General features: G+C 35.9%; 3 protein-coding genes across 3 annotated transcripts in view; all 3 read right to left on the bottom strand.

Annotated features, from left to right (window-relative positions):
* Window positions 1–1,823, bottom strand: part of LOC109833827 (GDSL esterase/lipase At5g22810-like) — a 3,571-nt gene extending 1,748 nt beyond the window's left edge. The window contains exons 1-3 of the mRNA XM_020401653.1: window positions 873–1,823; window positions 666–796; window positions 334–573 (exon numbers count right to left, since the gene is read on the bottom strand). Of these exons, the coding sequence (XP_020257242.1) occupies window positions 334–573; window positions 666–796; window positions 873–1,188 (687 nt within the window). The 5' untranslated portion in view covers window positions 1,189–1,823. The remainder of the gene's footprint in view (window positions 1–333; window positions 574–665; window positions 797–872) is intronic.
* Window positions 2,928–5,139, bottom strand: LOC109834972 (threonine dehydratase biosynthetic, chloroplastic-like). The gene is made up of 5 exons (XM_020402980.1): window positions 4,774–5,139; window positions 4,526–4,705; window positions 3,987–4,256; window positions 3,713–3,919; window positions 2,928–3,263 (listed from the first exon to the last, which is right to left on the bottom strand). Exons 1-5 carry the CDS (start codon window positions 5,137–5,139, stop codon window positions 2,961–2,963), a joined length of 1,326 nt encoding a protein of 441 aa, XP_020258569.1. The 3' UTR covers window positions 2,928–2,960.
* On the bottom strand, window positions 7,884–14,098 carry LOC109833826 (threonine dehydratase biosynthetic, chloroplastic-like). The gene is given in 11 exon segments (XM_020401652.1): window positions 7,884–8,398; window positions 8,697–8,831; window positions 10,646–10,763; window positions 10,832–10,905; window positions 10,999–11,247; window positions 11,610–11,816; window positions 12,626–12,895; window positions 12,969–13,148; window positions 13,606–13,655; window positions 13,658–13,723; window positions 13,726–14,098. Coding segments are annotated over 11 exon segments (1,842 nt in total). The 5' UTR covers window positions 14,078–14,098; the 3' UTR covers window positions 7,884–8,257.

Raw genomic sequence — 21,898 nt, 5'->3', positions numbered from 1 at the left:
CATAATAATCCAAAAATAATCTCAGGAGTATATAGCACTCATGGGATTAAATTTCAACAAAATTATCTTTTGGCAAGGTTATTTTAGTATTAGCATCTTTTTCCTCCCTAGAAGCAACTAGTTGTTTCATAAAGTAGTTAGTTAAAGGATCAATAACCTCCTACGGTACACTTCATGATAAGAGATGTTTTTGATAACGATACGCGTTTAAGTCCTAGTGGATTCTGTTTAGTAGTCATAATCTCTTTTCTCACAGTCCCTGTAAGATCTTTTAGTAGCACTTGGCTATCTGGGTATGTTAACAATCTGAGGAGCAGAGTGAGCATATAATACCTGAGCAAAAGCCGTGAAGGACTGGACAAGCAAATCGGCAAACTGGTCTGGGGTATAGGTCCTATAAAGCAGGGGATTGATGTAGTAGTTTTGCACATAATCACTGCTCCCCGCGCTTATAATATAAACTGAGCCTGAGATGATATCGGTAAAATTAGCATTCGCCCTCTGCGCTATTGTGTTCAGTTTCGACTGATAATCCTTATAGTATTGCAACTGCTGAGTCAGTGAAACCGCCCTCTGTAGCATCCATGATAACAAAAAAACCCCCACATTATCATCTTAACGAAAGATTGCTAGTAGTAAAGACGCAAAGTTTTGAAGATACCCACATATAGGTTTGCTGTTCTATCCAAGTATCCAGAGGCACCAGAAGCAAAATTTGCTCCTGTGAGCAGGTTGTTCCCCGTTGCCTGTGGGCTGAGGTAGGCTGGTGGGTATGTAGTAAACCCAAGGTTCTCAACTGCAATATAAATTAAGACAAAGTGACAAAACAATACCAGGTCATTTCTAAGGTAATTGTTGCAGTATTTATTTACCAGTGAAGTCAGTAGCCAGCTTTCCATTGCAGAACCTCCCGGTTGGAGAATGGCTGTTAAAATCTCTACCATACGGAGGGAAGTTGGCCTTCACGAGAGTGTAAAGGTGGTTGTTGTTGCCGACGTCAACCACCGAGTCACCAAAGATGAATACTCCAGGAACAAGGCCTTGGCCTTCTGAAACTCCAAGAAGTCCCAGTACTAATACTTGAGCTAGCACCATTGCTCTTCCTCCCAAAAAACCCATTATAGTTTCTGCTGTCCTAGTTGGGAAAATGGCGAGAGACAAGTGAATATGAGTATGGTTTTGGGGCATTTAAGTAGAGGAAGAGAGGGCTTTGTTGAAGGGAATGGGCTGATAGAAAAAGGTGAGTGGTTACAGATTTAAGGTGCAATTCAATAGCTTGTGGGTACAGGGGCTAAGGCTTTCAAGAAACCTCTTCTATTTCCAAGACAGACGAAAAAAAAAAAAAAACAAACAAACAAATAAATAAAACATGTTTTGCAACCTCAGCTCCTTGCTAGCTGTTATTTATTAGCTTAAGAAACTGAAAGTTGAACTTTAAGAAGGAGTTTGTTTCGCTTCTGGCGTTGGCCCATACTGTTGTCTAGCTGAGCTGCTCTTCATGAACCTGATGAAATAACAACTGCCTCGTGACTCATGAGAGGCTATTGCTCCATCCTCATCATCTGGATTACTCTTTGATTCTTGTATCAGATAAATTGCAACTTCTAGATATTATTGGACGGTTGTGATTTACTACCACCAAGTTGAGAGCGAAAAGATCCAAGTTCCTACCTCAAGGATTGAGCAGATTTTAACACGCATCTCATAATTGATACTGTGTTCTTGAAGTAATAGACCCTGGAGAACTTGTTCGTGAAGCCCATCGATCAGATACGTTAGATGTTAAGACTTTTCATTTACCAGCACCAATTTATTATTGCAAATCTTGCATCATGGGTTTAACATTTCTGAAAAAAATAGACTTGGTTACTGACCTGGTCATCTATATACAATAACATATGAAGAAGAAAAAGTTTCCCCCCCTTCCCTTGTTCTTTTATACTAGCTCTCTCGCCAAGCCATTGGCTTCACTACCATACTACCATAATAAAGGCCAGTGATATTAGCCAGTTTTTGTTTCAGTGTGCGATGATATTAGCTAATTTTATTGGGTTTTATTTTTTCTTTTCAAGGCTGGCAGCCATATCTAATAATGTTTTCTGGTAAATGAATTTAATGTGGACTGCAAAGTTACAGTGCAAAAGTAAATGTGGACTGTGTTGGTTGGATTGTGTGCCTTTTTGGACAATGCTACTCCTCTCTAGATATCGGAGGGAGAGTTAATATCATCATGCTATTATCTTCTGTTGCTCTTTCATGTCATGACATTGGGTGCCCTGGATTTAGATTATTTTCTTTAATCCTAATTGCTCATCATTTAGCGGAGAATTACTATTTGCTTTCTGTCTGAAGGTATAATGTTAGTTATAACATCAGGAACGAGTAATTGCCTAACGATGATAATCAAGAAGAGTCGCTCCTCTTAGCCAAAGGCTCATTCTGCTTATGTTCTCTAGAAAATACCTACTCCTGAGGTTTTCCTCAGAAGCTGATGTTTTTCATACGAGGGCCATGGCTCGTTTGCGAAAAATCAGAGACATAAACAAGTTGACAGTTGATTGATTCATAGCCCGTTGAAGCCCTCGTTTCGTCGATATTTCTGAATTCCTATCATTTACCATTGATTACTGGGGTTCTCTGTTGATATTACTGAATTCTAATCATTCATCTACCACGTCGTCAATTTAACTCGATCAATTAATAAACAGAATATTCTTCAACCATCAATTTCTAATCGCGGATGTAGGTCGAACTTAGTCAGTCGAATTATACAAGTGTTTGCGGTCTCCAGTCTCCACCCAACACGAGAGAAAATAAAATGGAGGAGTCACGAAGTAGAAAGAGTAAAGATGATATACCGTCATATTTCACATTACATTTCACAAAGTGGCATACAAGTATCTATTGGATCAAACTGAACAGCAACATTCATATATATCCCCATGCAGGATTCATAGATTTTATCCTAATTTTGAGGCCATAGCCTTGCGGAGGATCGTCTGAAAGTAGACATCCCGGTCGCAGAGTTCCGCGGAGCTGCGCTGCGCGCTGGTACTATCCTGCGCAGTGTGCTTCTCATTAGCACCAGTACTGGTGGCAAGCTTAGAAACCAAGCTCAGCCTATCGAAGTTCATGTTGGCACCGCTGGTTATTGCTACAATATTTTCTCCTTTCAATCCATAGTATTTGCAGTATGCCTCAGCCCCAGCTAGAGAAAGAGCACCAGCTGGCTCTAGTATGCTCCTCTTCTCATCGAACATATCCTACAACACGCAAAAAAACTTCCAAAGTTAGAAACTTCATAGTGAGGTATATATCACAGTCTCATTACAAATTTCAAGTGATAGCTATTAAGATACATGATTATTGCCCATTTTTAATAGGCTAAATTTCGTAGTAGCCTATCATGAACTATTTTCGCTAAGCGTAGTCAGTAAAAGTTATCATACGATCGACACAGAGTACTTTTCGGTAAATTTTTTCTTGTTTAGCATGTGTAACTACCCTCTCATGCTCACCATCTTGTGTATTTTAGTCTTCTTAACAGAACATTAGCGAGGCATTTTCCAATTTTTTAAAAAAAATTTGTGGCAATTTCAATAATAAAAACAGTTCAGAGTAGCTGCTTCATAAACACCAAATAATTCATGAATTTTTTGGGTGAAATTTATCTTTTTTTTGGGGGGTTGAAGTACGTGTAGGTAGAAGTGACCTTTATGGATGCACATATAGCATCTTGATTCACAAGAATCACTCCATCCACCAGTTCCCTGCATATCCGAAAATTCTCTTCGCCTACAACTTTTACAGCAACTCCATCTGCAAATCCCCCAACTTTTTCAAGCATCACCCTTTTTCCATGATATAACGATAATGCCATTGCATTTGCATCAAAGGGCTCCACTCCAATCACCTTAACCTGCATTAGAATCAAAATCATCAATAAAAATTTGCAAGTCAATGCAGAATGAGATTACGATACTGACCTCTGGACGTATTCTCTTTACAAAGGAAGCGATGCCTGCAATTAGCCCTCCACCTCCAACGGGTACGAAAATAGCGTGCAATGGTCCTTTCAACTGGCGAATAATCTCCAGCCCTATCGTTCCCTGTCCCGTTATAACATCACGGTGATCGAAGGGTGGAACGAATGCGCGAGTCTCCTGATCTGCCCTTTGTTTCGCATACGTTTGTGCCTCATCATAGGAGTCTCCAGTCAGAACGACAGTTGCCCCTAATTGTTCGACAGATCTCCACTGTAGAAAGTTAATGTAACTGATTTCTTAACAAGGATAAAGGGAAGAAAACATAAACAGTGCCATAATTTAACTATAGACCCCCTGGGTTCACTTTTTTTCCAACTCTTTTTACTCTGGGTGACATTTGACAGACATTGTAGTTGGGTGAAATTATAGAGTCTAAGGCGTCAAAATTAATTGCAATGAAACTACAAGGGCAGTAACTTCAAAACGGCAATACTGCCATGGGTCTATGTGCAGTTAACGCTGATTTTAATAGTAGAAACCTTGATTTCTGGTGTTGTAACGGGCATCGCAATAACGGCGTTGCATCCTAATCTTTGAGCAGATAATGCAACACCTTGAGCATGATTTCCTGCAGATGAGCATATAACACCCCTATCCAATTGCTCCCTTGTAAGCTTTGCCATCATATTATATGCTCCTCTAAGCTTGAATGAGAACACCTACATATAAAAACTCCATGTTAGCATCATCTGTAACCGCACTAAGGAGAAATATATGAACTACTTACAGGTTGCATGTCCTCTCGCTTGAGCCATAGATTGTTGTCAAGCTTCTTAGATAGCTTATTTGCCAACTGAAGAGGCGACTCTATAGCGATATCGTATACTCTCGAGGAAAGTAGTATATCGACACTATATGACATTTCATCAATACATGACTCATTGGGAGATGGTAGCGTTTTCTCAGAAATACCCCCGAGAAAACCACTCTCGTACTTCAAGGACTCTGGTGAAGTTGTCTCAAGGGAGAGTATAGGAGATTTTGGTGAGATTGCGAGGGCTGAATTGACTCTGTGAAGGATGATTCGCTTTGGTTTGCAGGGGGAGGACTGAAGTGTTAGTCTCGGATGAGGAGCGAAAGTGAGTGAATCCATCACAAGAGGGAGAAATGTCGTGTATCTTTGAATTGTTCAAAAAGTTGAGTGCGAGGAGCGTACCTATGTAGTTTGTATATTTATAGCATGTGAATAGTATCTTTGATGTTTGAAACTTGATTGTTTTTATTTTGTGGAAAGTTGTCACAAGTTGGCAGTTGTGTTGAGACGGTAAACTAGGAATTATGATATGTAATAAGAAAAATGGAAGGGCCGTACTTGTCATGTCCTTAATAATAGGGAAAAGATCAGCGTACTTTCATTTTGCATTTTGTTTTGTTTTGTTGAATAGACAGGAAATTCCTTTTTTCTAAAAGAAAGGATATCCGTTCTATGATAGCGAAAGTTCGATTTTGGCGTTATTTGTTTCAAGATGATGCTTTTATTGCCTAAAGGTTTGACATTGAATCCGTTCGTATTCTACCTTACACGCTCATCAAGCAGATAGCTGATAATATAGGTCTTTTTTTTAAACTTTTTTTTTTTTTTTTGGGGGGGGGGGGNAAAAAATCTTATTTGAACTATCAATATTTATGCATATTTCGTTTTCGTAACAAATTCAAAGTAAGGATCATTTCGCAAAATCAATGTAGTATGCTTCTGTCTGTCTGCATCAGCAAGAAAGAGAGCGCCAACCAACTCTACAACGCTAGTGATCTCCCGATGAACATATCTCGCTTGGTGAAATGTAAAATGTAAAAAAACTAACGGAACAACGCAACTTTTCACAAATTCAAAGTTCGCAAATTCAAAGTTAACATAGAATGACAAGAGGAGTATCATTTGACTCGGCTAACAGTGTGCATTGTTACGTGCAAACACTTATATAGATGTGCGTGTTGCACATTGGTTGACAAGAATCTCCGAAAAGAATTGCTTTTGCACATGATAGCGTGAGTACAAATAATATTAGAACCATCTTTATAAGAGTGGGATGGTTTGAACCATAAATAAATTGGTTAAAATTTCAAAACTAATCCTCTTCCCACCCGTAAACGGTATAGATCAACATGTTCTGTATGTGCGTTCTGATAAAATCTAACAAATATCCTATGAAGCTTCTCATTACAAATGCAAAATGAGGACAAGTAGGTAACTGAGAGAATGGAGATGATGATCATGTTTATCAATGGGCTTTTCCCACTATGCAACCAATGCAACTCCCAGAGCTTAAATTATAATATTTACATGCACATTTGAACATTCAATAGACTCATGCCATAAAAACCGTACGACAGAATGTAAGAAAATTAATCAGGGAGAAGAGGGACGAATAATTTGAAAACACTTCATTTACATTCCGTATGATCCAATGAACCTTTGTCAGTATCTTTCCCATACATGATACACCTGTCATTACATGAAACCTAATTCATAAAAATAAAAAATAAAAAACTTCCAGCATATTTTTCATCCAAATTTTGTTCATTATAACACTCTTTTAAAAAACCTCCGCCTAGTCCGCTTAGACGTACGCCTAGGCCTAGGCGGTACCTAACCCGCCTAACTAGTGCTTAGCGCCTAAGCGGTATTTGGGGTACCCACCTAGATTTTACGAGCGTTTAGGGGAGTATTGTCTGCTTACATGGATTGTACCCTGTAGTCCTTGGTTGTGATTTTATGTGTTGTAGCCTACACGTCCTCCAAACTCTATTAACCTCCAAATATGAACATCCCCACTATCTCCTCCGACCTTCAACAAAACCTCATCGACTACCACTTAAATGAAAAAAGAAATTCGTCTAGACACCAGTCTGTCATCTAAGCTTTCTAGAACATTGACATTCACTATTAATTATTGTAATTAAAAATAAAAAAACATCTGCTCTAGCCTTGTTAATTATTATTTTGGTTATTTAGTATCTAAGTATGCATGATTTATTGTGGAACTAAGATTGCTATCTTTTTTTTAAAAAAAATTTATATGAATTGAATACATATTTTTATCAATTATTATAATTAAATAATTTAAAAATAGTCAAACGTCTAGGCGCTGCCTAGGCGTACACCCAGGGGTCTAGGCGCTCGCTCAAATGCCTAGTCTGCCTAGCACCTTCTGTAACATTACTGAGCTCCCCCGATCTATATGACTACTAATAAGGTAAAGAGTACTTCTTAAATATCTACTTAAGTTAGTTAACAACAGTAACTTAAACTTAAGAAGTGTAAGTTAACAGTAAACTTAAGTTTAAGTTAAAGTTAAACTTAAGTTTAAGCTAACAGTAAACTTAAATTTAAGTTTAAGTTAATATTAAGTTTTTTGTTGATAGTAAAATTAAATTTAGGTAAACAGTAAACTTAAGTTAACAATATTTTAGTTAACAGTAAACTTGAGTTTAAGTTTATTGTTAACTTAAACTTAACAGTTAACTTATAAGTTAACATTAATTTGAGTTGAGAATGAGTTTTTCACTGTTGAGATAAACTTATAATTTGAGTTGAGAAGTATAAACATACAAAGAGCTATTGTAATTGATAATCCAAACGATTTAGTTAATAGTATTAGTATTTTAGTATTTATGTATCTTTGGTTGAGTATATATATTTATCTTCAAGTATCACAATTTAAAAAATAAAAAGGAAAAAAACACCCAGAAACCGCTTAGGCACCCGCCTAGACGACTAAGCGTTGTGCGTCAAGTCCGACGCCTAGAAGCGCCCAACGTTTAATGTAACATTACATTATAATAAGAGATCGAAGAACTTTTGTTTCTTACAATAAGAGAGCTCAGGAGTGATCACAATAGTCATTCAAAATAAAGTAATCCATTTCCACGATAAAATTGGACATAATCCACCAACGAAATATACAAAACTGCTAAAGGAGGCAGCTCTCTGCACTCATACCAAGCCATAATGTTCACACAAGAGAACTCCCAAGATCAAGATAAAATCAATAATACATCAAAATGAGAAATGCAGGAGGATAAACCTATAGGCCTCCCTTCATTTCACCTGAATTTAGGTAAATGTTTAAGATCATCGACTTCGATCTAAGAAGAACATGGCATAGGATAGCCAGAAGTAACAAGGTACCAAATTAACGCAGATAAAATGGTATGAGATTTTAAAATTTGATGAGGGGGATGCTTTTACTGAGATATTTAACTTATGCTCATCAATGCATTAAAAGCCTAAAAGCTTCGTTGTTCATCTCATCTGCATACTCATAGCCAAGGCATTTGGCTTGATTCCGAAACTCTTCCATTTCTTCGTCAGGAACTTGGATTCCAACCAACACATTGGCACCCGTCTCACCCTGTAAAAAAAGAATAATGATATTGCAGGGAAGGGTATCAGTACTTATTGCCAGCCAGATAAAATAGTGTTCAACTGACTTGAAACCTTGCACAGGTCTCCAATGCATTCATGCTTTCTCTTATGAACAAACAGTTTGATTTCTCCTAATTGAATGTGTTTTATTTTCATGTATGTGTCTTTGTTTATAGTAGCCGACCCCAAAATTTGGGATAAAGGCTTTGTTGTCGCTGTTGTTGTCTTTGTTTATAGTATTTTTTGTAGATTTAATTAATAAGGAGAAGAGAGAAATCACAGACCTGTGACCGATAATGGAATAGACTGATATTCCAACGGGGACTGAAGGCATCCAAGAATTTCACAAGAGCACCTGGCCTCTCAGGGAAGATAAATCGGCAAAGGAGTTCATTTTGGACATCGGAACGGCCTCCCATCTAATATATGTCAAAAGAAGTCAGATGATAGCTATTTCGCATAGCATTTTATTGAATAAAGCAGAAAAAAGCTACACTCCTTAGACCACATATTGCCATTGATAAATACTGCTTAATAGAAAAACTTATGGAATTAGTAAAGGAAATCATGCAATGGGAAACTCTCAAACGTGCTCCTTATTATTACAAGGCAGGCCTACAGCCGCCTACCAATATGTAAGAGGTAGAGGTCCACTAAAATGATCATATATAATGAAGATCACAGAACAAAATGAAGTTAATCTTGGGCATTAAGTGTGTGATTGCGTATGGCTTCATCGCTATTCCCACATCAAACCAGAGTGGCAGTCCCATAGTGAAAAAGTTGTCAGAATGGAAGATGAGAGCTTCTCAACTAAGTTAGCGAACTATGTACCCCTGAAAAAACTAATGTTGTAACCTTCAGATGCATTGCTGAGAAATCATCATTCTTGTAGCATTAACGTTTAACATACTACAGGTTTCCATCAGCATACCAAATATGCAAACTCTTATCTAATATCTACTAAGATGACTAACAGAAAGATACAAAGAGAAGAAAAAAACATATGATTTTCAGTGATTTAGAGAGAAAATTATGATATATGATAAGGTCCCTATGTGGTGAGTTATAGTAAAAGACAAATAACTTATGTACAAATAGCTATTGGTGCTTTTATTTGATCGAGGATTTGTATAATAGAGCAGCAACTACAGCGAGAAGAATTGATAGGAGACTTCTTCCTCATTACCATATTACTTATACGAATTGGCATCAAGTCCTTTGCATTAGAACCGGAACGGTCGTCCGTCATGATGAAATTAAGGATGCAATTACAGATCAAAGCCGGACGGTTAATGAAGAAAAAAGTTCTAAACTTTTATGCATTCCCAGAACACCCATGAAATTGAAGGAAAGTTTTATAAGATGGCTGTATGACCAGCAATTTTAATGGATCAGAATGTTGCATGATTCACTCTGTCCACTCTGTCCAAGAACATGTGTAAAGCAGAATGTGCATGCTGAATAATAGGTGTGTAATAATAATGATTATCTGTTGTTGAGAAAAAAATGAGAACTTATTGATTTGGACAGGTGAAATGGAAGCTAATAAGTATGCACCAGATGGAGAAGTGATAAAATTGTAGTTAACAAAATAGTGCGGCTTAGAGCTAGGCCTAATTTTTTTCTGAAATAAAAAAATTAAGAACATATGATACCTGTTAATGGAGGAGGATCATTTACAAAACCAAGAGCAAGAAAACAATTAATGTAAACCAATAACAAGTGTTGCAAGGGTTTTCTTGCCGTTGTTGTATATCAGTTTTTCTTTTTTTTCCTTTTCATCAAAGCAAAAACCAAAAGAAGCTCAGACAGTGCACATGCATGTGAACATGGTGTCATTTCTAAAAGGGTAAGACCGTTGGCTGATTATGGAGAAAGTGAGTGATGTACAAGTCTGACTGTGAGATGGGGAACTAATGCACAAGCTTCAGTTGGTCTCAAAATGAAAATTTTTAATAACAAGATGAATGTGAACCACTTATCTCCCGCAAGAAGCTGTAAGCCCCAAAAAAAAAAGTATGGTTGGATAAGTAACTTTGTGAACCGAACAACTAGAAGCTATCATGCCCAAATATCAAACTTGGTACCAGCTAATATTCTCCCTGGCAAGGAATTTCAAGCAAAAATACTGCTTATATTCAATCAACACGAAAAGCTATTTTCTTAATTTGAATATTCTCAATGACTGGACATCAATAAACAAAAGGGGCATCTTAGGTCGAAATCATACTAGGTGTCTCAGATGATCCTTTGCCAAGTTATTGTTCGTAAGGTTTACTGTTCGAAGCTGGGAAAGTTCCATGCGATTTATCATTGCTTTAAGATCACTGTCAATATGAACTCCAACACTGTAATAGTAAACAAAGAGTTAGCACAAAACGATAAAAACCCATTCTAACATATCGTGGGGACTTACCTGTAAAGAACCAAGGCTTCTTCTTTGTAGGAGTTGTATCTGTACTTAAATTCTGTTATATTAACAGGACCAACCTGCCATGTTGTAAATTTTTTAAATTCACAGAATGAATTTGAAACAAATGTTAGGGAGAAAAAAAAACTTTAAGGAAGAAAGATGTAACCTACAAGTTCACAAAACTGCTTAAAGCTTCCCCGCTCTTCAGGTAGAAATGTTGCAAGAACAGCTTCTCGTTTCCGACCAACATCAGCAAGCTCAGTTACCAACCTCAGTCTATCAAAGTTCATGTTAGCCCCAGTGGTTAGAGCAACCACAGATTCCCCTTTCAAACCATAGAACTTGCAGTAAGCCTCTGCTCCAGCTAGAGCAAGAGCACCAGCTGGTTCAAGAATGCTTCTCTTCTCCTCAAACATGTCCTGCTTGTAAATTGAGGGTTGACCAATTATAGCGTCTAAAAGGTTCATAAAAGTATCAATACACCAAAAAGAACCATATAAAAGTCATTTATTAACAAAACACTAGCATAACCTGGACACCACTGACCAAAACCTGTCTAATGGGGAATTACCAGTTCCATGAGCAGCATAATGTCAAGGGAAAACACTATTGAAATCATTTTTGTGAATGTATACATTTTTATACAAATGTGATACACACCAAAAAGAGAGAGAGATCCATATAGGATACATGCACATGGACCACAAAAAGTCAAACAAACAAATATAAGCATGGAAATATATTATCTCATAGGTATGAAAAAAAGAAATGCAAAACTCACCTTTATGGATGCACAAATAGCATCACGACTAACAAGGACCACACCATCTACAAGTTCCCTACATAATCGGAATGTTTCTTCACCCACTACTTTTACAGCTACACCATCTGCAAAGCCTCCTACTTGTTCAAGCATGACTCTTTGTCCATGATACAAAGACAATGCCATTGCATTAGCATCGTCTGGCTCCACTCCGATGATCTTAACCTGCATAGCAAGCTAAATTGAGCGACCAAACCCAACGAAAACTTTCCACTTAAAACAAGTTGACATAAAGATATTGCTGCGACAGATTGACAAGATTAGTAGGTAGGTGTATGTGATTATCTAATGAACCATATTTCCTATTGCACCACAAGAAGAAGAAATATCAAGTAGGCATGGTAACAGTCACCCTTAGCTTCTGCCATAAAGACTATATGAAATTTGTAAATTGTAACACCAAGGAACACTCACACCATACCAAAAACATTCAGGTTAATTTTTTACACCAGTTATCATAATGAATAAACTTCGCAGGCAGATTATACATAAAGATCATTCAGCATATTGGAAAGTAAATATTAGGATGCAGAGTGATCACCTTTTCCATCCTTTTCTCAAGAATCTAGCAAAAAAATGACATGAGAAATTTTAATTAGTTACCTAACCTCACTGGTAGGTTATACACTTATAGAAATCACCGCCAAGTATATTAAAAAGGTGTATAATACCATGATAAAGTATCTTAAAAATCCTTGCTAGAACGATTGATTAAGGTTTCCCTCCTCTACCATGAGAAGGCCAGTTCAAAAAGTTATCTGTGACCCAAAATAATTAGCAAGCTTAAATTTCTGGACTATAAAATGCAAGTATAGACGGCAAACACAGCAAAACTCTTAGCATGTATATACCATGCTACCACAATAATGTTGTTCAATTTCAATTCTTACTCCTTTTTAATGAGTCCAGGGTTAATAGCACAAAAGGACATTAACATTCAAAATAAAACATGAAATACATCTAAGCATACACACCTCTGGCCTGACTGTTTTGACATAAGTAGCAATTCCTGCAATCAGTCCACCACCTCCAACAGGCACAAAAATCGCATGCAATGGACCCTTCAATTGGCGTACTATTTCCATTCCAACCGTCCCTTGCCCTACTATAACATCAGGGTGATCAAATGGAGGAATGAATGTGCGGCCGTCCTGCTCTGCTCGTTGCTTGGCATATGATTGTGCTTCATCATAAGAATCCCCCACAAGGACAACCGTCGCACCTAATCTCTCCACCGATTTCCACTGCAAAATTGACACAGTGTGATTAGAAGCCAAATGATGGAAGTAAATAGCACTAAGTCAGGGCTTGTGAAACCTTTATTTCAGGTGTAGTTACGGGCATTGCTATGACAGCATCACATCCTAGTCTTTGAGCGGCCAGTGCCACTCCTTGGGCATGGTTACCAGCTGATGAGCAGATAACACCCCTCTCCAACTGCTCCTTCGAAAGCTTTGCCATCATATTATATGCTCCTCTCAACTTGAATGAGAAAACCTACATTTTATAAAAGTACAGCCACTCAATCAAGCCAGTTAAAGAACTTCAAGAAAACGAAGTCTACATACTAAATATGCTCGGAAGCTCAACAAGTCACTAATTCAGCAAGAAAGTCTCAATCTTTGATTTATCAAAAGCAAGAGTTAAATCTTGGACTGAGAAAATATATATTTGTAGAATAGCTCAACGCAAATGGCGTCAATTGAATACGATATAAAACATCAAAATACTACAAATTGGACGAAAAGATTCAATCTTTGGCTGAAAAAACAGATTATTCGATACAAAAATAGATTAAAGATTACACGGCCATCACTAGTTCGGCAAAAAGAAAAAAGAAAGAAGAAAAAGCCTCAACCTTTGATTCGTTAAAAAACAAAGTGCAATCTTTAACAGATAAAATCCCTAGTTAAGTTTGCAAACAAGTAAATTAGCGATTGAGATTAGGGATTACCGGTTGCAAGTCCTCTCTCTTGAGCCAGAGATTAACCCCGAGCCTCTCTACAACTTACTCGCCAGCTGCAGCGGTGACTCGATGGCGACATCATAAACCCTAGAGGATAGTATGCTCGTAGGTACGAGACCGCATGGGAACCCATCGCTGACTCCATCAGCATCTTCATCCGACGGCAGAGTCTTGTCGAGATCCCACCGAGGTATCCGCTCTCGTACTGAAGCGAATCTGTAGAGACTCTCTTCAACGGGATCGAAGATGAAGGGGAAGGAGAGAGAGGGAGGAGAGAGGAGCCTCGATTGGGAAACAGCCGAAGGCGATGAGGAGGAGGATACGGCGGCGGCGGCGCGCGGCGGAGTGGAGAGGGGGTTTGACGATGGCGCGCGAGGCGCACGTGAGGGGAGGGTGGTAGGTGGGAGGCGGCGCCCGTGAGGGGAGGTTGAGGGAGAGCGAGAGAGGAGGAGGCGTCCATTTTGGGGGAGTGAAGATGAGACAAATCTTCGGGTTTGATCTTAATGGGGTTTTATTCATGCTTTGGCTCAGTAGTAAAGTACTATTTTAATGTTGGTGGGGTTTATAATTTATTCTGATTTTATTTTGTGTCTCCGTCATCAGTGTTAACATTCGAGTTTGAAACATCCTGGCGTAGTGTTTGGGAATCACGGCGTTCCCTTCATTTTTGTTATTTTTATCAATATGAAAAAAATACAATATAGTAAAATATATTTAATATAATATAACATATCGTTATTTATTTAAATAAAATATCATATTAATTGAATGTATTCTAATATGATATACCTAATTTTATTGTGTTTAAATTAAAAACGAATACCATTTAATACAATATATATAACATAAGGATATAATTAATAAAGTATATTAATATAATATACCTAATTTTATTGTATTTAAATTGTGAAATATTAAGTTATTATTATAAGAACGAAATAATTTAGTATAATATATGTATGATTGTAAACATGATAATAAATATGTTACAATTTTTTTTTTTAGAATTACACTTCTCAATTGTAAAATCTTATCATTTTGCAAATATATCCAAAACATGAAAAATGTGATATACATAAAAATACAAAACACTTGTTTTTGTCATTTTGACTTAAACAAACATTTGAAACTTTATAAAGTGATTTTATAGACTTGATAAAAGATATAAACTATTATTATTAAGTCTATAAACCAAAAACTCAATATTATGCAAAAGTTCAAACAACAAATATGATTTCATTAAATTTGAACTTGTTAAAGATGAAATCATATCTATGCATATACAAACATGAAACAAAATGTATTTTCCAATTTTATTCAATTATTTCATATTTAAACTTGAAAACTATAAAATCAAAACATGTATATATATATATATATATGATCTTCAATATGGCTCGACTTGGTAAACTTTGATGAAGCTTGAACTTGGATCTTGACTTGAATTGCATTGCTTCACTCCGATATTCCGCCAACCTTCATTGGATATGATCGTTATGACGTAATTCCATCCAACCTCCAACTGATTGTTTGTCTAGAATAAATATAAAAGCACAAACATTAGACAAATAATATTAGCTATAAATTATTTGTTAAAACATCATCAAAACAAAAATGCCAACAAATAAGTCCTATCCGAATTGGTAAACTTCCTTCTATGAGTAGTACTCCATAGAGTTGACTCTCCAAAGAAGCACCCATAAGAATTTATTTTCCTAAGTACTGAGGTTGTGCGTTGGGGAGTGCCCCTTAGCTACACGAGGTTTCATACTCATGGTCCGAAGAATCACAGAGAACTTTCCTTGTCAAAAAAAAAATATTGTGTAGAAAATTAATTCATTGTCTTTGACTGTGCTTCAGTTGTACATATTTCTTCATAAAAATTTAAGGATAATATTGTCCAAGAATGGTCACCGTGTATTTCTTTTTCCAGTGTATATATGCTAAAGTGAGTGCCTAAAAATGTCTATTTTTTACTATCTAATTATAATATAAACCAAAAATATATAAAAATTAATAAAGTGGATGCTACATCTTCAGTCAACTTGACTTTTCACATTTTCACTTTTCGATTGCCATACAAAATTTACAAATAGAAAATAAAGAGAAAGTAGTTACTTTCTACCCCGATTAACTTTTTGGTGGCCAAACACGCCCGACATGAAAGTGGAAAAGTAAGGACCAATTTTAACAAAATCCCCTTACCAAAAATGTTATGCCTTAGGCCTTAGGGATGATCCACGCTTTAGTGATTAGTTTAGAGGAAAATAATAGGGGCACACCCCCAACCACATCCCCTCTCTCATATGCTACAATACACCGGGCCTCACATGAGAGGGGGAATTTTAAAATCTCATGTGGGGCTGATGTACTGTAGCATATGAGAGAGGGGGTGTGGTTTGGGATGTGGTTGGGGGTGTGCCCCTAGTGCCACCCTAGTTTAGATGAGATGATGTGCGTACCGTACGTGCTCAACTTTTAAGCGGCTCGTGTATGGATTGAGATCCGATTGATCCTTTAATGAACAAGTCTACTTTGAGTTTAATATGCATATACGGATGAATACAGGGCCATCGATCTAATCTAATATCACTGGATCAGATGTGAACAAGTTAAAAACACCAACCAACCTCAAATGAAAATTCTGTTTAATGACAAATATCCAATTTCAAATGAAAGATGTGAAGGCTTTTCCAATTTTAAATGAAAGATGTGAAGGTTTCCTTATTTTATTGTCGATTTCCTATTATCAAATCCCACATGAATCACTTAAATTTGAAAGAATCTAATTATCCTAATTTTTACCATTTATTCTTACAAGTATGTTTTTCATGTTCACACAAGTGAGTCTTACATATACTATAAACAATATGGAGCAAGTAGCGAGAACTATACCCACATTATTAACTTGGAAGGGTAGAATTTTATTTTTTAAATTTAATGTTTAGTTTCTAGGAGTTTCTTCTTTATTCACATGCATATTTCATAATAATAAATTATAGCATATGAAATATTGAAAATTAAATAATTTGAATGGGGGCCTTTTCCTCAAATAGTTTAAAACTTAAAAGAAAATTAAAATAAGAGGTAGATGACTTTTACTCTAAAATTTGAAATTCAGAGTGTAGTCAGTTTAACCATCAGCATCTCCTTTACAATATTCCTATTTATTTATAATTTCGTAAGATAAAAATAGAAAAAAATAGCTTGCCAAATGTGCGACCGGATATTTTTTTATTTCACAATTTTTAATTTAAAGTTGGATAGTTTAGCTATCAAACTCTCCTTTTTAATAGCTCTTTTTTAATAATATTTAAAAAAATGAAAAAATATATTCAAAAGTAGGAAAAATTGTGTCAATGTCCCAAAATAAAGAACTTCATGTGCCCCCACTCCTATATTAATTCCCTTATATATAAGCCCTAAATACAAATGGTTTTTGTGATTCAGCCCTTTTTTACACTGTTCAGAAAAATAACCTAAAAAATTCTAAAACTACCCCTCATGTTCTACTACTACTTCTTCTTCTTCTTCTTCTCTTTATCTTTCTCTTTTTCTCATGGAGACCATGACTAATCCTTCCTCCTCTTCTCCTTTTCTCCTCCTCCTCCTCCTCTCCCCTAACACTACCTTCCTCCTCTCTCTCCCTCTTACTCCTCTTACCCTCTGACCCAATGTCTCCCTCACTCGCCTCCTCCGCTGCCACCACTGAGCATACCCTCCAGTCCCGTCATCTTAGGCAAGCGCTGAGAACGTTTAGAGAAGAAGGAGAGGCGGGCCAGCAAGATGGATGGAGAGGAGCACAGAGAAGGAGTAGGAGAGAAAGAAGGAAAGGTCGAGCTCATCGAGTCAGTGAGGTCCATGGTGATGTGATGTAAAGGAAGATCGGGAGGGGGTATGGATGGATTTAGTGATGGAGCGTGGTCTGCAAGAGGCGTAGAAGGCGGTTAGAGATGAAGGTTAGAGTTAGAGCTCATATCTAGTGGGTAATAAAGGAGGAGGATGATGATGAGGAAAATGAGGATTTTGGGACATATGTGTTGTTTGTCAAAATGTTTGTGAGGTGTATGAGTTGGCTTGCAGGTTAAAATGATATTTCATGGGCTAAAAACTTATGAATGCTTATAGAATGTTTGATGAAATGCCAAATAGAGACATAGTTTCTTAAAATGTGATAATAACAGGTCGTGTACAAAGAAAATGTTAAAGAGATATTATCGTGTAGATGTGTGTATTTAAGCATCAAAATTATGCAAACTTTTTGATTGTATGAGTTGATCACGAACTATGAAAAATTAGGTGTGAATCTTACCTGTTAACTTTAGTGAAAGTTAATAGGAAAAACCAAAAGTTAACAGGTTCAAGCAAAAGTTAAAAGCTAACTGAGATAGTTAACAGGAAACATAAATAGCTAATATATAGTAAATATGTACTTTATATTGATTAGTCTTATATTCTTACAACTGATATAACTTGAATACACAATTAGATTGGTCTTACATTCTTAACGCTTATAAAATTCTTCCACAATGAGCTACAAAAGTCTTAATAACTTATATTGTTTTACCAAAAATATAGTTCTACATAGCAATCCACAATAATCAGTTTGGGTTCATTCTTTATAAATTCATAATCAAACTTTTTCGCCATAGAATAGTATAGCAAAACTAGTTTTAGTTCATTTATACTTTCAAATTATTGACCCTTTTCAATTAATGTTATGTGCCACCATTGATGAATGGTGGAAGTATTGTTGAGAATGCCATCTGATCTCACTGCATTCTCACCAGAAGGACAATCATTAGGGATTCTCTCTGAATTAGAAGTAACTCCTAGAGCAGTATGATTATATTCTGAATTCCAAGAAGTATTACGGCTGCACAAATTAAGAAACCAAATAAGATTTCAAAATAAACTATGAAATTAACTAGTGAACGTGAAAATTAACGGGTTCATGTGAAAGTTAACAGGTTCATGTGACGGTTAACAAATGATAGGAATAGTTAACAAGTTCATGTGAGAGTTAATAAATAGCTGTGATAGTTAACATAAGACATGAATAGTTAACATGTTCATGTGAGAGTTAACAAATAGCTACGATAGTTAACAGACGATAGGAAGAATTAACAGATTCATGTGAAAGTTAACTGGCATCTATGATAGTTAACAGACAACATTGATAGTTAACATGTAACTATTAAAGTTAACATTTAAGATGGGTCTGTAGTATGAAACCTAAAATCACAAAGCTTACATCACACAAACCTTAATTTTAACAATAGACCAATGATTACTTACATATCAGTTAGAACCTTCTGCATGTTTTAGAAGTAGAACCCTCTATATCAGCAATAGCTTACATATGGAGCTCCATACAACCAATATTTCAATTATGCTCTAACATACATGTCATATCATCTTCATTCCCTATTAAAAAACTTAGATTCAGGTGCATCTCAAATTTATATATCAATGATAAAGCATTCTGAGGAACTTTCAGTCTTTCAGACACATCAAATTTTAGTTTAAAAAAGCTTGTTGTAGAACTTAACATTGAGAATACAACTTTCTCACCTAAGGACACCATTCAAATAAGGTCATTGGCAGCCATTAAATATGGAGGACGGTTGTGAGGAGTAATTGAGGGAATTTTTAGGTTATGAGGGGTAGTTGAAAGTTGAAGAACAAAACCCTAATACCATAAATGAGAGACTAAAATGATAAAATAGATAATATAAAGTGAGATATAGCAGTAATGGAGGGAAGCCGGGCCTTTTTCCCTCCATTTTCATCGTTGCCTTTGCGTCTGGCATCGTATCCACTGGGATGAGTTTCTATGAGAAGAGGGCAATTTCGAAAGAGGAGCATAAATATATCAAATACATGTATACACATAGGCTTTTGGGATTTGGGGCATATTTTCTTGGGTATTTTGGGGCTAAGGAACATGGGGAAAAAGTGTACGGGGCTGGGCCACATGAAGTTTGATTTTTAAGGCATTGACATAATTTTTCCAAAAAATATGCTTTTTTTAATCATAACATCAAAAATATCTCTTCGGTTTAGGAATTGCGGAGGATTTTCTAGCTAGTAAAGTCATCTTGTATTAAAGTTTTATTATAAAACTTTTAAGATTTGGAATGAACTAAAGAGTATATTGAATTAACCCGTGCAACATGAAACAATCAAATAAAACATCACATTTAGTAAGATATGAGGCCTTCACATATATTGATTTAATTTGAAGTCTCATACTTAAGCCTCAATATTGTAACACTTACATTAGAATTTCAACTTAATTAGAAAAGTATATATGGTTTTAAAATATCCATAAAAATATTTTAAGAATCCAAATATTTATTCCTAGAATAACCTCAAGAACCCATTAGTGTTTCAATATAATTATTACAAAATATCAGATAGAGCAAGGAGAATTCAAGATAATATTCTTCATCATTTGTGTAAATAATTTGTTTTTAATTTTTTCGGATCGATCACAGGTGATATATTTGTAATAGAAAAGTTTTTAACTTTGTAAATCTTTACATATATATTGAACAACAACAAATTATATTCATATCCAACACAATCTAATTATATCCCAATATCAAATCCAATTATATTCAAATAATACATTCACCAAAATACTAGAAAGATACATAAATTGTTTACAAACTTTTACATAAATTATTTACAATGGCCATGACACTGCAAAAGAACTTCCATGGCCTTCAGCATGAACTATGGAAAACATGCAGTTAATTGAGTGGTCAAAAGGGTTGTAGCATCTTCACATAGAAAAGAACTCCTCTACAATTCAGAAGCAGCAGAAATAAGTTCATAACTGTGGTAACTTATTTCTAAGGAGAACTTGCCTCAATTCCATTCTTCAAATACTCCAAACTGTCGTGCAATTCTTTCAAAATCTGCCTGATCATTGTACTGAATCCTGACATCACCGTCTATATTGAATGCTTTTAAAACAGCATCAGCTCCATAGGCACGTTTGGCATCAGACACAAATTTTGCAAAGTAACTCAAGTATTTATCCTGCAACATCAGAAAAATTGCTTGATTAGGGAATCACATAAATTTTCTTACCACATGACATATAAGAGTAGTATTACCTCCATCAGGTAGGTCAAGTCGATCGACTTCCGGTCAACCTTAGGCAAATGAAAATACCCAATATAAGAAACAGCAGAAGCGTAAGCAGGAACTGAAATTTAAGCACTTTTTACCTACATGAACATCATTTAGTTTAATAGGCTCCAGGTATTGCTTAAAGAACTGACCAATGCTAGAACCCCGTTTGAACGATGGCCATAGTCAAAAGATATATGGATTAGATCAAGTGAGATAAATATACAGATGCGTGTCAATTGTCATGTTCCAATTCTGGATCGTTGAAATGTAGTTTATTGAAATAAATTTCCTAATAACATTGTACTGCTACAAATGCACTGTTTTTGGCCGGGGACAGCAATCAAGGAACTTATCCATGTCAAAGTTGATCTAGTATTAATTAGGAAGATACTAATCAGCAACTATGATTTGTCAATTGATAAGTAATAAAAAGAATGCACAGCAAGACAAGTAATGAGAGTTAGAGGAAAAAGGCAATACTTAGTCTCTAAAGGAAGAATGAAAAATAAATAGACAAACAGCTATTGGGAATAATTAAATGATGTTAGAATCCTAGGAAGATAGTGAACATACATGCTCGCCAAAATTATATGTTCTGCAGAGTATTTTCATGCAACCATCGAGCATTCACAGAACTTTCGTCACAATAAATTCCAATTGCATTGTGCTTAGTTAAAGTAAACCATACATATAATCAAACAGATGCTAACTGGAGGGACTAACTTCTCATTATAATAAAACCATATTATTAATTGTGAATGTAGATGTAAAACAAAGCACATTCAAGGTAAACTTCTCATTATAATAAAACCATATTATTAATTGTGAATGTAGATGTAAAACAAAGCACATTCAAGGTGAATGGAGAGGACTAGGACGAATGTAGATGTAAAACAAAGCACATTCAAGGTGAATGGAGAGGACTAGGACGCAATGATGTATTGATATACCAACATATAAATTAAAACAGGACGACATTTTTAACTTGCATCATAATTCTTCGATCATGCTCTGTTAAATAACCATGTAGGGGGTTGACTTAGATGATTAGATTGTTTAAACTACTCATTAGATTGTTTAAGCTATTCACTTATCCATTTGCCTCAATTGTTCATTTATATAATCAAAATTTTAG

The sequence above is a fragment of the Asparagus officinalis genome, chromosome 3 (assembly GCF_001876935.1).
Source record: "Asparagus officinalis chromosome 3, Aspof.V1, whole genome shotgun sequence".
Taxonomy (NCBI): domain Eukaryota; kingdom Viridiplantae; phylum Streptophyta; class Magnoliopsida; order Asparagales; family Asparagaceae; genus Asparagus; species Asparagus officinalis.
Note: the sequence above shows the minus strand (reverse complement) of the source record. Positions and strands in the feature narration are given on the sequence as shown.